The 17,042-nt window shown below is 35.3% G+C and overlaps 1 protein-coding gene across 1 annotated transcript in view; it reads right to left on the minus strand.

Annotated features, from left to right (window-relative positions):
- RNGTT (RNA guanylyltransferase and 5'-phosphatase) overlaps window positions 1–17,042 on the minus strand; it is a 212,679-nt gene that overhangs the window by 42,316 nt on the left and 153,321 nt on the right. Inside the window, exon 6 of the mRNA XM_004388994.2 lies at window positions 13,133–13,199. Coding sequence (XP_004389051.2) covers window positions 13,133–13,199 — 67 coding nt within the window. The remainder of the gene's footprint in view (window positions 1–13,132; window positions 13,200–17,042) is intronic.

Genomic DNA, 17,042 nt, shown 5'->3' on the forward strand with positions numbered 1-17,042 from the left:
GGATACAATGGGAAGGGAAAGCCTGATGGAAGGAATTTTCATTTGCTACAGTGGGGAATAGGAAGCTGCTGTTGGTTTTAATTTTTTTTTTTTTTTTTTAAAAAAAGCATCCTAAGGCAGGCTAAACTTAGGAAAGGTTCTGAAAACCATCAATAGGAGACTGAATCTAAGCTGGAGAGTGTCAGGAAGCCTAAAATAGAGAATGTCTAGGAGTGGAAGGTTTTGAGGAGGAAAGTGATGTGGACTAGGATATTCAGAAGAGGTGGATGTTAACTGTTCAGCTAATGGAGCTGGCTGAAGGAGAGACCTGGCCTCAAGGAGGGTTGGATCTATTAAAGATATCTGAGACTCCACCAAGAGGGAGTAGAATTCAAAAGAACAGCACTGCCTTTACTTTTTTCTCCCAAAGAGCCTGGGAGTCTGTATCTTTTAATAGACAACAATAGCATGGGATAGTTCATCACTAATCACACAGCACCCCTCCCCCTGCAATACAATTTCTACCTTTTCCTTGTACGGCTCCACTGCACTCCAGATATCTCCAGTTAGTGATATCTAGTGATCTATATTATGTGCAGGTTACTTTATTCTATTCATTCTTTTGCTAAGCCATAACCTCTCTGGGAACATCTCCTTGCTTATTCTCAGTCATTGCCTTTTACATCATCCAATTACCCTTGTGCTATGCAACCAACCTACTCATCCTGAAACTTAAAAAACATCTGTTCCTTCTCCCTGCAATTCTGCTATAATTCTCTTTGCAGCTAAAATCAGCCCTGAGTCATCAAAATGCCTCCAAGATACACTGATCTTGAAAAACATTAAAATGTTTTAATCCCAGCCATGCTCACAAAGCATACTCAACTTTGAGCTAGAAAATGAGGAACTATTTTCACTGTATCTAATCTAACTCCCACACCTGCTTGAAAGAAATTCTTGCAAATGAGATACTAACTTTTTCTTTCTAAGTTAATCAGTGTGCTCAAAATGCACAGGTGATTTTACATACCTGATTTCCTACCAGCTGGTTCTTTCTTAAAGAAGTAGACTCCTAGAGACTATTTCAAATTAACAACCGTATAATGCTTTCACTTAAATCTCCTGGATATTAAGAAATAATAAAAGTAAAATCAAAAGTATTTAATACAGAAGAAAAACAATAATAAGACATTTAAATGACACATTTAAATTTGATAGCTACGGAGAAATATATGACACAGTTAATATCAAAATGGGATGCCTTGGGAACAGAAAGGAAAATACTTCATAACCACCTCCGAAGATATTTTAATTAGAAGCCTTTTAATATCTCAGAGGTTCACAAGTGGTCTCAATACAAGAACTCTCGGCTCTCACTATTAACAGCTAACAAACATAAACTCTCAACAATGATTAAATAAGTAGCATAAGTAAGCTTATAACCTTGAGCTCTTTATACACTCCCACTACTTTTTTCAGAAACTACAATGATTCTCTATTTTGATCCTTGTGGTGGTGCCACATTGCTTTAATCAAGTCACTTAATCCAGTCAGTATCTTACTAATATTAGTTACAGGGATAATTTTGGCCTACAGTACAAGCAAAACTCAGAAGGGCTTCAAGGAGTATAATAGTATACTGAATATGACAATAATGCAACATAAACAATAACTAATTACTTCAAGATAGTTCACACTGAACTAACACCCCACAGAAGGCAGCACAACATAACTGTTAAAAGCATACATTCTGAAGTTGGACTAGATTTCAGTCCTAACTACTATTTATTAACTATGTAACCTTGAGTACATTACTCCACCTTCTATGTCTTCCTGATCTGTAAAACTAGAATGCTCAAAGTACCTATATTTTATACGCTGTTTGAGAATTAGAACAGTGCCTGGCATATAGAAAGTGCTCAGAATGTTGGCTATAATTTTTTTTTGATTGATAACATGAGTTTTTTATTCTAAACAAATAAATTATACTGTTTTTCTTTCTCATGTTACGAAGTTTTTTCAAATACTAAGAAGAAAAAGATGAGATTTCCAAAGAGAGGTAATGTGGTTGTAACATTTCATAAAATTAAAAAAAGTATTATACATTAGGGATATGTTAAATCTAAATATTCTTTTACATTACTTGCTTCTCAAAGCCTCAGCTTCCTTTGACCTCCCTCCTCAAAGTTTTATATTAAACAAAATTTCCACTAAGTAAGTTTTTATTGGCTAAGATTTAGAACATCAAATCTGATTCCAAAATATTGCAATTTATTAAAATAATTCTGGATAGTCAAATGACCTAAAATTTCATTCTATGTGTCTATCTACGTGGATGTAGATAAAAGAATTGTTTTTTAAAGAAAACATACACACACACAAATATAATGTTTGTATGTTCACTATGAATATTTTGACAGTTATCAGACTTACATCTTAACACAAAGCTGAAATAAATAGGCAAAGAATTGCATGATACTATTTACTTTCTTGAGAACTTTTCAAAATTACAAAAAGAATCATTTATTCTTTTTGGCTCCAAACCACATTTAATAAGAACTCACCTTCATATGCTAGTCTAGTATTAAAGAAAATGCTAGAATATGGTAAAATAATGTTCAATATTTTTCTATAAAGTGTCTAACATAAGAGTGACTGAAAGTCACTGGAATTTCCAGCTAAGAAAGATGACGACTTTCTTAGTCAGAAAACAATTTGAGGACTATATTTAAAATGTTCTCAGAATAACACAGTCAGAGTATCTCTATTTCAAATAAAGCTACTGATGGTAATAATAATTGACAACCACAATCTTAAATTAGAAAATAAAATTAATTTATCTTCACACAAAGATATCTCAATTCAAGATGTAATACACATTACAAAATAAAGTTTTAAAGCAGTAAATATGTGTAATTAGAACCAGAGCTTTTAAGAGTTTGATGAACTACATGGTAAATGCTTAATGGTAAAACAAACTAACAACAACAAAAAAAAAAAACAGTACTTGCTTTTCTAGGCATTCTTCAATAATAATGTTAACAAATATTTTAGTGTTTTTATGTACCAACCACTGGGCTAGATGCTGAGAACCAGGTGCACAGGTGTGCTATACTATAATTGCCTCCATAATAGCTACTAATGGACAAAAAGTAAAGTATTCGCCTTAGGGTAAGATGATTGCCCACTGAAGAAACCCAGAACTCTGTTAAGCTATCTTAGTGGGGTAAAGGAGGAGGGGCTGTTCTCCGATACCAGTAAGTCTAGAATAGAATAGCTGGTCAGGAGATGGTCACTCATCCTAAACAGTGGCAATAAACAATATTCATTCCCTGTGGGGGTCTTCCACTTTTATTACCCCTTTACCTTTTATTATCTTGTTTTTCTACTTGCTCTCTATACTTGCTGTTTGGCACATAGATATAGCTGCTTGCTAGCTGTATATTAACCCCGGGAGAGAGAGGCTTCAGTGTTCTTCTCCTATGGTATGAAATGGGGTATGCATGGATGCAATATAATATTACCCCCTGGGACAGGAGCATAATCTTGGGGAAACTTGGCTGATGATGATGTTTACTGTTTTACTCATCCCTGTCCGGCCATGCCATTGGAACAGTATCTGCTCTGTGCTCTACTCCAAATGGTCTTCACTAAGAACTTGTGACTACAGTACATTGCATTGAGGATACAGAAGTGATCAAGACACTGCCCTGCCCTTATGGGGCTTACAATCTTTTTATCTAGGGACAATAAAATAATACTGAGACAGAAATATGCATGACTAGCAGCTACAGTGTCATTCACTTCTGGCAATCTAACACTGCCAAAACAACTCAGTAAAATGGCAGGAGAACCACTACTATTGTGAACTTTTTACAATTCTAGTCTGTAATTACTGTGTGAATTGTTAGTAAACAATGCATGATGTTTTCATATCCACAAAGTTACAGTGTAGGCTCAGTTGAGAGCCCACCAGTGACCCTGAAGCACTCTGTCAGCAACTATGCAGGATAATAAGTTGTCAGCAACTTAATAGCTATTGCATATAGGTAGGAAGGCTTTAGCTTCTATGAATATGAGTCTGTGTGTGTGTGTTTTAACTTTTTGATCTGTTTTCAACAAAAGGGTAACCATCCATCCCTTATTACTACAACACAAGACACTGAAAATTTGCCTCATCATTACCCTAACTACAGAAAATTTAGTCATTATTCAATGAGAATGTGCACAGATCTAGATCTGATTCCATCGCTTTCCCTCAATTTCCCACAACCTACAAATCTATTTGCTTTCTTTCTTATTTTTTCATCTAAGGGATATCTCATCTTTATTTCTTTCTCTATCCTCAAATCACAAGAATTTGTTTGGAAGACAGAGTAGGCATGGGAGGCTCTCTTCTGATCTTAAGAACTGGGATTTTTGAAACTGAAAATAGCTTTACTTGGCTCCAAAAACATCTTGGTTCATTTCTCATTTATCTCTCTCTCTACTTTCCTCCTCCATCTTCCTAGCAACTATGACATCTTTTTTCTTCCCTTCCAAAGCCCCTCTGAGGGGTATCATCAATTCAGGTAAGCCTCCTCACAATCATCTGAATAGCATAAATGTAGCACTCCTCTGCCAGAATACACATGACAGCATTAGCTACATTAGTCTTACTCTGAAGCAGTGTGTGCCAAACTATGAGTTGTGACCCATTTTCCAAAAAACAAATTAGTGGGGCAAGACCAACATTTAAAAAATCAAATCAAGAGAAAAAGAAATTCTGCATCACATCTACTGTGAAACGTCAATTTACGTGTGTGTAAATATATGTATACGTATGTGTAGTGGATGTCAATGGAAATTCATTTCTACAGCTCATGATCAAAAGTTTGGAAGCCCCTAATCTACAGCATTCAGTCCTAGGGACTGTATCTTTATCTGATGTAATACTTCAGATATTTTACAGATTTAAAATATGGATGTTAAAAAAAAAAAAACAACAGTTGCTGTTGACTCCATTTCAACTCATGGCGACCGCATGTGTGTCAGAGTAGAACTACATTCCATAGGGTTTTCAATGGCTGACATTTCAGAAGTAGACTGCCAAGCCTTTCTTCTGATATGGATGTTAGGTAGTTTCTTTTAGTAAAAATAGTATTGAACTAATAAGCCAAATATTTACTAAATGACTGTCAGTCAGCAAACAACAATCATTACCATCAGTACTCCTAGTATATTGCAGTCTTTTCATAGTAAAAAGCTCAAAACAAAAACAAAAACCTTACCTTTAAATTTAATCTACTCTAAAAATTAAAATTGACTGAAGTTGTTAGGCATCTGATATGGATTGAATTGTGTCCCCTCAAAAATGTGTATCAATTTGGCTAGGCCATGCTTCCCAGTACTGTGTGATTGTCCACCGTTATGTCATCTTATGTGATTTTCCTATGTGTTGTAAATCCTGCCTCTGTCATGTTAATGAGGCAGTATTAGAGACAATTACGTTGATGAAGCAAGACTCAATCTACAAAATCAGGTTGTGTCTTGAGTCAATCTCTTGGGATATAAAAGAGAGAAGCCAGCAGAGACACAGGGGGACCTCATACCACCAAGAAAGCAGCGCCAGGAGCAGAATGCATCCCTTGGACCTGAGGTTCCTATACTGGGAAGCTCCTAGACCAGGGCAAGAATGATGACAAGGACCTTCCCCCAGAACCTACAGACAGAGAAAGCCTTCCCCTAGAGCTGGCACCCTGAATTTGGACTTCTAGCCTCCTAAACTGTGAGAGAATAAATTTCTGTTTGTTAAAGCCCCTTGTAGTATTTCTGTTACACCAGCACTAGATAACTAAGACAGAATCTCAAAAATATTTTTAAAGTAAAACTAACAATCTGAGCTTGATAAACCTTAAAGTAAAAATATTCTGTTGTGTTTTGTTTTGTTTGGCTTGGTTTTATCTGAAATAGGAAAAAATGTCTGGGGATGATTTAACAAATTTTCAAGTATGATTTCAAAAACAGAGATAATTATTTCTTTACATCTACTGCATACGCTCATGAACAAATACCAAGCTTATATTTCTTTGATTATAAAGGGACTTTTAAAAATTCAAACTAAGAAAGCCTAGAGTATGTGACTGTAACTAATAGCACCCAGTTAGTCTGCTGCGAGGGAGCCAGGCTCTAAGGCAGGGACTAACTTAGCTGTGTTGACTATAACTGGCTCAAACAAACAAACAAACAAAAAAACAAATAATGGTTATATTCCTTACTTTTCACATATGGTTGCTACATGAAACTCATAGTTAAAATATAGAAGACATTTTTAGTCTTTCTGCAATGTCAAAGTGGAAACTTATGTGTGACTAAGCTTCACGGTCTCTCACACTCTTGGGCTGTCAGAACTAGAAACGGTAACTGATACCAAGCCCTGCAGGGAAGGACGGCCCTGTGGTTTGGAGTCTTTCCATAATAACCCTTGGGCTGATTAAAGAGTGATGTTGACAGTTTCAATCCTTCTTGTTTTAATGGGTTCTGGCAGCCAAGTGGAGCCTCCAGAACTAGAAACCTATGAGAACAGCATTAAGATCTTTACTAGACTGTGAAATGCTCTAGAAAACAAAACTAACCTAGAATAATAGGTATAAAATGTTTAGTATTACTTAAAATTGAGTATGTCTACAAAAATAAGGTATGAATAACAGAATATATACATACACACACACACACAAATTAAGATAAAGGTATTGTACAAAGGTAGACAAAAATTACCAACTCAGCCAAAAGCAGGATGCTTCTAAACAAATTCTAGAAGCTTGAAAGCATACAAACAAGAATAAAACAGAATTTATTTTAATCAAACTTCCCTTTTACTTCAAAGATTGCATATAAAGGTATAATAAACCAGATCTCTTAACAAAACCCCAAGTTCTGTACAGCCCAGCGCATTTAGAAGCTTAACTTACATTGAACTTATTAATTTATATTTCATAATAGGAGCCCTCGTGGCACAGCAGTTAAACACTCGACTGCTGACTGGTAAGTCAGAGGTTCGAACTCACCTAGCAGCTCTGCAGGAGCTGTAAAGATTTCAGCCTAGGAAACCCTATGGGGCAGCTCTACTGTTACACAGAGTCTCTAAGAGTCTGAATCAACTTCACAGCACACAAAACAACAACATATTTCATAATAATTTTTTAAAACTCTCAATAAACCTGAAAGAAGTTACAGTCTTGAATGAGTTTGAAATCTGCTTTGTTTATGATTGTTTATAGTACAAAACAATAGTTGTAGATACACAAGGCAATGCTTTCTTACTCTGTATTACAACTCACCATAAAATGATCTGACTTTTACTTCGTTTCCTGTATTTTTGGATAAAACGAGAATAATCATGCATGTTTAAATCAAGTTCTTCACATGACAAATTTCTCCTAAAAATTTAAATGTATATGTTTTCGTGTCTTTTTGGTTGATGGCAAAACTCATCTTATTCACTTTTTAGATCACTTTTTAGGTTTTTAATTTGGGGTACTTGAATGTACTTCAGTGGGATCTATGTACCTTCTAAAATTATAAGAAAACTGTGTGTGTGTGTGTGTGTGTGTGTGTGTGTGTGTGTGTGTGTGTGTGTGTGTGTGTGTGTGTATGGAAAGGGTCCATAGCTTTCATAAGATTCTCAAAGGGGTCAGGATCTGTGGGAAGGGTCATTGTCTTGGGTAAAAGTTATATGCAAAAAGGTTGAGCTTATTTGAAAAAAGAACCTTCCCCATGACTTATAGAAGATGTTAAGAGATAAAAAGTAAGTTGGAATTAACTTCCCCTAAAAATAATGAAACCTGAAATTAGCATGAAGATATACTAATCTAAGATTGTGGTGAAGTCTTATGTTTGTACACATTTATGTCTTCACTTAGGTCTTTAATAGGAAAATAAAACTAAAAACCAAGTAATACTGGAAGAGTGTGTGTGTATGTCTGTTTACTAAGAATGGTTGAAATTACCCATGTTATATATTAATAGCGTAGATATCTATTGGTATGCTATACCAAATTTCTGAACTCATGTGTGTCCAAATATCTATTATCCTTTTTGTGTTTTTCTATTTCTGATCCTTACAGAGTAGAGCTCCTTATTTAGAAATACAACTGTAAAACATGTCTTTAACATACAGAGCTTCTAACAACAAGCCACTCACATTTAGGAACTACAATGTTAATGAATGAGAATTATTTTATCGATGGTTTCGAGTGAACAGTTTCATATCCTGATGTATTAAAAAAGTTCAACAACCAATATGGTCTTAAGAAAAACAAAGCAGTCTCCATTTTTTAAAGGCTATATTTAATATTTATTATATAACGTACTATTATTACACTCTGTTATTAGGGAAGAAAAATGAACATAACAAATACTAATATTTCATATACACACAAGTCATGTGTAAGAAAGAAAAACCCCTCTAATTTCTAACTTAATCTCAAACATTTAAATTATATTTTTTTATTGTTAACCTATTAACTTGTAAGTATTCTTATCAGGTAAGGATCTATAGCATTTTCATAAGAGCCATAGGGATTATGAAAAAACTTCCACAAATAATCAAATCCAAAAAACCCATTGCTGTCGAGTTGATTCCAACTCATAGCGACTCTGTAGGACAGAAGAGAACTGCTCCATAAGGTTTCCAAGGCTGTTTAATTTTTATGGGAGTAGACTGTCACATCTTTCTCCCTTGGAGTGGCTGATGGGTTTGAACTGCTGACCTTTCGGTTAGCAGCTGAGTGCTTTAATCACTGCGCAGGGGGCCTTAAGAAATCCTTTCATAGTAAATGAAACTTTTCCCACAACACCTTCAAAGAAAAAAAAAGCACTAAAATAATGGACTTTTTTCTATTGAGTTGGTTATCCAGGCACAACGGGCTGAGAAACGATTGACCTCTGTCACTGAGCTTGTTAGGAAAGGCAGTACATAGGCTCAGACAAGGAAAGTGTTATGTTAATGAATCAGGTGAGTGATGGAAGAATTATTCCATACATACACTTAGACTATGCTTTTGAGACACCATGGAACTCAAACACACATACACAAAAAGTCTACCCTTCCCTAAATATCATATATGCCTCTCACTTTTTAGTTATTTCAGTTCTAATAAGGAGAAACAGGATTTTCCAAACCACTGGACAGAAAAAAACTGGGCTTTCAGAAATGTTCTTGCTGGAAACCTATTAGGATTCCTGGCTTAGCTGCTGAATTCAGTGAATGGGACAGTGAAGGAGGTTTATGAAAAAACTCTTGCCAACTCCATTCACTTGTGTTCCGGGGATATTAAAGATGAAAAATTAAAAAAAAAAAAAAAGTACCTGAATTCCTATCATTACTTAAGGAACAAGAGAATTCTATGATAAGTTCAAGAAGGTTCAGAACTTAAGATCCTAATGATGGACTTCTGAGAGTGTTTTGATTTAAGTTAAATTAACGGAGATTATTTAAAAAGGAGTGGATGCTATGGTAACTAAGATAAAAATTTCCATTAAAAAACGTCAATATTGTGACTAAATGTAATGAGTATCAACTATCTAGTATGTCCTGTTCAGGCTCAGTCTACTCTGAAAAATCACTATTTTTCAAGACATAAAAATATATATCACATGTGCAGGTGACAAGGAGTTTAAACTCATTCTCAAATGGACAGGAGAAAAATAATTCATGGAGCAAAAAAACAAATGTGATGAGAAATCAGAAAAATAAACGAACAAAAACCAAAAAACACCACAAAACAAACTGGACAGGTCTGTTGGAAAACATTAACGGAAAACAATAAAAACAAACAAAAAGGGTGATCTGGAATCCTCTTTATTAACTGCATTGAATGTTAATAATATTCTTTTATTTCTCAGAATAAGGCCAAGTTGGATTCAGTGAATCAACTCTAATGTTACTATAAAACCAATTTTTGATGAAAGATTGAATGCTTTCCCTCTAAGATTAGGAAGAAGGCAAGGACGTCTGTTCTCACGACTTCTACTCAACTCTGTACTGTAGGTTTCAGTCAGTGCAATAAAGCAAGAAAAATAAATAAATAAATAAATAAATAAATAAAAGGCATCCAGTTTGGAAAGTGAGAAGGAAAACTGCCTTTATTGGTAGACGACATGATCACTATGATGGTAGCTTTGTGGATGAGAATCAGCATAAAGCTAACTCCCAGAAGGCAGAAATCAATCATATCCCTGCCCTCCCACTTTCCATTATTTCTCACACTAGCAGCCCACATGGCTCTCTCTCTCTCTCCTCTCCGTTTCTCTTTTCTCTTCCCTCTCTCCCTCTCTCTTCATTTTCTTTCCCTCTCTTTATCTCTCCACTCCATCACCTCCCCTCTCTCCTGGGGTTAGGTCAGAACTTACAAGTTAAGAGTACACAATCCTTAGGTTCATTAATTCACTGGAACGACTCACAGAACTCATGGAAGATACTATATTTACGACTACCAGTCTTATTATAGTAAAAGGATATAAATCAGGATCATCATAAGGAAGAGACACACAGAGAGTTCTGGGAAGGTTTCCAACGCGGAGCTGTTCTGTCTCAGAGAAGATACATCACTCACCCTTCGCTGACCAAAAAGCTCTCTGAGCCTTCGTGTTCTGGGCTTTTATTGGCCAGTCCTGCATGATAGGCTAAATCATGCCTCCTGAGGCTAGATGATATCGGCTTCCCAAGTGAGTCTTTTCTGATCTGGCCAGACTCCACCTGCCAGCACAAATCCTCACGGGTGGCATGAAGCCCCTGACCAAGGCACCCCAATTACTCCAAGGGTTATTTCCCCAGAGCCAAGGACAAAGGCCACGTTACTTACGGTAAAACTAGGTTCTTTATCCCACGTTTTTTATGTAGAAAATCCTATGAAATCTACAAAAAAGTTACTAGAACTAATAATTGAGTATAGTAATATTGCAGGATTCCAATCAACACATAAAAAAGCAATCATATGTTTATATACTAGCAATGAACAATCATAAATTGAAATTTTAAGTACTATTAACAATAGCATCAAAAAATATAAAAGACTTAGGGCTAAATTTGTTTTAAAAATTTTCAAGACCTGTACACTGAAAACAACAAAATATTGCTGAGAAACATTAAGGACCCAAATAAATGGAGAGATATACTGTCTTCATGAGTTGGAAGATTCAAAATTTTAAGTTGCAAATTCTCCTCAAATTGATTTATAGATTCAATGTGATCCCAATCAAAATTCCACCAGGCATTTTTACAGAAATTGACAAGCCAATCCTAAAATTCGTATAGAAATTAAAAGAATCTAGATTAAGAATCTAGAACAAAGAACAAAGTTGGAGGACTTACACTACCCAACTTCATGACTTATTATAAAGCTATAGCAATCAAGAAAGTGTGGTATTGGCCAAGGGATGGACACATAGGTCAATGGAATAGAATAAGGAGTCCAGAAATAAGACTCATACATACATGGTCAATTGATTTTCAATAAAGATGTAAAGGCATCTCAGTGGGGAAAAGGATCATTTTTTTTAACAAATGATTTTAGAAAAACTACCCATGTGCAAACGAGAAAGACATCAATCCATACCTTGAATCATATAAAAAATTAACTTAAAAGGATAATAAATCTAAATGTAAAATCTAAACCTATAAAATCTTTATAAGAATACATAGCAGAAAAATATTTATGACTTTGGGTTACGCAAATATTTAAATATAGGATCAAAAGCATAAGCCATAAAAGAAAAATGAATAAATTAAAATTTCTCAATATTAAGGACACTATTAAGCAAATGAAAAGACAGTCATATCTGGGAGAAAATATTTGCAAAGCACATATCTAATAAAGGACTTATGTATACATAAGGTTACCATGAGATGGAGCCAACCTGACATCAAGTAACAACAATAAGACATTCAGAATATCTAAAGAACTCTCAAAACTCAATAAGAAAAACAACAATAAATTAAAAAATAGCAAGTTTTAGTACATTTCACCTGGGAAGATATACAGATAGCAAATAAGCACATGAAAAGACAGTCAACATTATTCGTCATTAGTGAAATGTAAATTAAAACCATAATGAAATACCACTATACACCTACTAGAATGGCTAACATTTAAAAGACTGGCTGTACCAAATGTTAACGAGGATGTAGAAGAACTGGCACTCTTACACACTGGTGGTGGGAATGTAAAATGGAACAACCACTTTTAAAAACTGTTTGGCAGTTTCTTAAAAAGTTAAACATATAACTACCATTTGACCCAGTCATTCCTCTCTTAGGTATTTACTCAAGAGAAATGAAAATATATATTCATACAAAGACTTGTAAACGAATGTTCATAGCAGTTTTATTTGTAATAGCCTAAAACTAGACAAACCTAATGTCCATCAACAGATGAAAGGATAAACAAATTGTGGTATATCTATTCAATGGAATACTACTCAGCAATAAAAAAGAATGAACAACTGATAAGTGCAACAACATCAATGAACCTTAAAATAATTATGCTGAGCTGAAAGAAGCCAAAAAAAAAAAAAAAAAAAAGAGTATGTATTGTATGAGTCCATTTATATAAAATTCTAGAAAATGTGAATTAGTCTATAATGACCAAACCTGATCAGTTGTTACCTGAGAACTAAAAGGGACAAGGAAGGGCAAGAGGGAGAGATTTCAAAGGGGAACAAGGAACCTTTTGGGGATGATGGACACCCTCATTTTCTTGATTTTGGTGAAGGTTTCACAAGTGTATGTGTGTCAAAATTTATCAAATCATATACTTTAAACATATACAGTTTACTTAAGTCAATTATACCTAAAGTCATTAAAATTCTTTAATAGCAAAAGGGGTGATATGAAAGATTAATCCATGTAGCTCTAAATAGTACTCTTCTAAAGTAATCACTGAATTGCTTTAGTCAAAGCTAACTCCAGTATGGGCAAGAAAATGGAAATAAACAGTTTCTTTGAAAAGCTGAATGACTTCTTAAGCAGAAATGTGCAAAAGCAAATGAAATTAATACTTCACATTCACAATATTTTTGTGTGTTTTGATATTCTGATGGTTATTTGCAAGTTTTTGGCAGGTTCTGAACAAGTGAACTACATGAAAAGCATACCAAAAATGAATAATCATACCTTGATTTGTGCAAAGGGTCTTTCATAACCTCCAACGTAGAGAAGGCCAACATTCTGAGGAAGTAACCTACCAAAATTTAAAAAAAGATTATTTATAATATTATAAATATCATTTATAAATTCCTTAATTGTTAAATGTAAAGTTGTATAAATATCAAAATTTGCATAAAGGATAAAAAACCAGTTCCTATTGACTAGATTCTGACTTCTGGTGACCCCATGTGGACCGTTTTGATCCATAGGGTTTTCAGTGGCTGATTTTTAAGAAGTAGATCACCAGGCCTTTCTTCCAAGGTACCTCTGGGTAGACTCAAACCTCCAACCTTTCAATTAGCAACTAAGTGCATTAACCAACTGCACCACCCAGGGATTCCATATAAAGAATAGATACTGTGAAAGAATATCTATGCAATTATTCTTATCTTTTGCATTATGGGATAGTAACAAAGAAACACCTCGTATACGTCAGAAAATAGTGAGTTAAAGAAAGCACTTGATCAGAATGAAAACTTAAATGTAGAACACTACATATTAGTAACGTATTAGCAATTTTATCAAAATAAATACACAGTATAGGGGAGATTAAAAGAAGAAATGCATATGTTTAAAATCTGTAAGGATTCAGTTCAAGAAACATTTGTTGCATGTCTCTGCTGTGCACTAAAGGAGACAAACCTAATTCAGCCCAAAATCTAACAGGAAAATGTGACACATAAATAATTAACCCTAATAAAGGTAGCCTTTGATTAAGTGCAATAATACAGGGCTTTGCCATAGGAAAGACTAAGAGGTACTTGCTATGGAAGGATCTGGAAAAGTCTGAATAGGTAGGATTTGGGCTTAGCTTTAAAGGGTAAGGCAAAGAGAAAATTTTAAATAAACGCCTGAGAATGCAGAGGATTTGAAACAAAGAGTAGACAAGTATGGCTAGAGCAAAAGATAACATAGTGGGGGATAAGGACCCAAAGAAGTCTGGAATGGAACATGAAGGTCCTCAAACGCCATATACTTTATTCTGTAAGCACTATGGAGTCACATTTTAAAAGACTTACTTATTACTCATAAAAACAATAAATGTACATGGAAATAAAAATCAAACGATATAGACAGTATAAAATTTAAAAAATGGTTACTTTCTCTGCATCATCTCTCCTTTCCTAGTCTCACTCCTAAGAAGCCCACCATTTTTGACTGCACTGAAACATAGTAAATGAAGAAATGTCATCATTAGAACTATGCTTGTGTAATGTAAAGAGAGGAAATGGTAGTGGTGTGAAGTATAGGGAGGACATAATCATGGTAAACATTCTTCAGTCTAATTTATCTAAATACAGAAATATCTCATCCTTTTATCATAAATATTTTCTTAATGGATGTTGTGAGTAAATGGACAACTCCAGTCTTAACATAATTGTCGATAAAGAATGAGGAGGAAAAATGGCCTGTACTATTCGTCACTAGGCCAAGATACTTCTCCTCAGAATCTAGTTAATGAAAGTTAAGTTTTTCATGCTAGGTAACAGAATTCTAATCTCTACGATGACTCTAAATTCAACCACATGAATCTGAGAATGGAACACTGAATGGTATATAAAGAATCATAAATTCAATCAAATAGAAAATCCTCAGTAAAAATCAGAACGTAAGATTATCATAACCATCTCTTTTAAATTTAGTGACTCCAAAACTCTTTCAACGATTCCAGGATATACATTTATTCATAGTCTGACAACTCTGAAATTGGAATGTCTCTGATACTCCATGGCATCTTATAAACATTGTCACCAGGTGAAGTTGTGAGGTAACTGATACCTTCCAGCCAGTGGTGCAACGGATAATTCCTCTGACTATGGATCAGAAGATTATAGGTTTGACTCCTGCCTGGCTCGTGCCTTATGGGAGCCCTGGTGGTGCAGTGGTTAAGAGCTTGGCTGCTAACCAAAAGGTTGGCAGTTTGAATCTACCAGCTGCTCCTTGGAAACCCTATGGGGCAGTTCTACTCTGTCCTATGGGGTCACTATGAGTAGGAATCGACTCAACCTGACGGCAACAGGTTTGTTTTTCTTTAGTGAGATTAGAAGGGGCCCTCGGGGTCCAGTGGTTAAAAGCTTGATTGCTAACCAGAAGGTCGGCAGTTCAAATCCACCAGCCACTCCTTGAAAATCCCATAGGGCAGTTCTACTCTGTCCTATAGGGCCTCTAGGGCTCGGAATCGACTCAACCACAACAGGTTTGGGTTTTTTTAGTAAGATTAGAAGGAGCCCTGGTGGTGCAGTGGTTAAAAGCTTGGCTGCTAACCAAAAGGTCAGCAGTTCAAATCCACCAGCTGCTCCTTGGAAACCCTATGGGGCAGTTCCACTCTGTCCTATAGGGTCACTAGGAGTCGGAAACAACTCGAGGGCAATGGGTTTGGTTTTGTTTGGGTTTAGTAAGATTAGAAAGAACCCTAGTGGTGCAATGTTAAGCACCTGGCTGCTAACTGAAAGGCTGGTGGTTGGAACTCACCCAGCGGCTCTGCAGGAGAAAGACCTGGTGATCTACTCCCATTAAGATTACAGCCTAGAAAATGCTATGGGGCAGTTCTACTCTGTCACATGGGGTTGCTATGAGTTGAAACCAACTTGACAGCACCTAACAACAACAGTAAGATTACAGCTGGCACTGGTGGTTCAGTGGTGGAATTCTTGCCTTCTGTGCTGGAGACCTAAGATAGATTCCTGACAATGCACCTGATATGCAGCCACCATCCACCGTCTGTCAGTGGAGGCTTGCATGTTGCTATGATGCTGAACAGGTTGCAACGGAGAAAGACGGACTAGGAAGAAAGGCCCAGCAATCTACTTCTGAAAATTAGCCAGAGAAAAAAGAAATCCTTTGGATCACAATAGTCCCATTTGCAACCAATCATGGGGATAATGCAGTACTAGGCAGTGTTTTGTTCTGTTGTGCATGGGGTCTGCTATGAGTTGGAGGCTGCCTCAATGGTGACTAAGAACAACAATAAGATCAAGAAAGCACATGCTGAGAGCATCTTTGAATACATGAGATACGGTAGATCATTAAAGACCACTAAAAGAATGTTCACAGCTGAGGAGCACATCTAGAATTAAACCAACTTAGCAAAAAGCTACTTACGTTTGGAATTTAAGTGATAGTGTGTAATAATGCATTTTAACATGATGCTGAAGATTATAAACATGATGAAAAGTATTGTTCACTGGATGCAAGTAAAAAGTATAGGAAATGTCCTCAAATCCCAACAGTGTAATGGAGAATTTCTTAACCATCATACAACAAGAAATTAATCCCACCAACAAAATTTTAAATGTCTCACAAATCACTGCTAGTATCACAAATTTAATGTTATATACAGGAGTGGTAATTTATTTCCTGTAACAAATGTTCACAGAAAGCTTGACTGCCTCTTTTAGAAATAAGAATAGTTACTGTTCATACAGATACATGCTAGAAAAGAAAGAGAATAAAAGCTGGTTGACATTTAAAAATCAATATGCCTCTAATTACTATCCATATGCATTTCAGGACTTTTGCCAATATACCGTTTTGTGTGCCCCCTCCCTCCAACCTGCCTACCTAATAACTACCTTTTCCTAAATCAGATATTTCTTAAGAATATCAGTTGTATAGCATATGCATAATTCACTTTTTAAATATTGTTCCTTCTCATTCATGTGCCTATTATTCCTTACCATATATTACATTACCACCTTCATTTGAGTGGGTTTTAATACGTATGATAACTTAAAGGTCTGTTATGCATAAGATAATTAATGCTTTGAGAACACAAATTCCCACTTTTAAAATAGGACATTTCTTTAAATCTGTTTTTACCTTTCAAAAAATTACTTTGCTGAAATGTATACATATTTATTGTCAAGTAATAGGTACC

The sequence above is a fragment of the Trichechus manatus genome, unplaced genomic scaffold (genome assembly GCF_000243295.1).
Source record: "Trichechus manatus latirostris isolate Lorelei unplaced genomic scaffold, TriManLat1.0 scaffold00226, whole genome shotgun sequence".
NCBI classification, from domain to species: Eukaryota; Metazoa; Chordata; class Mammalia; order Sirenia; family Trichechidae; genus Trichechus; species Trichechus manatus.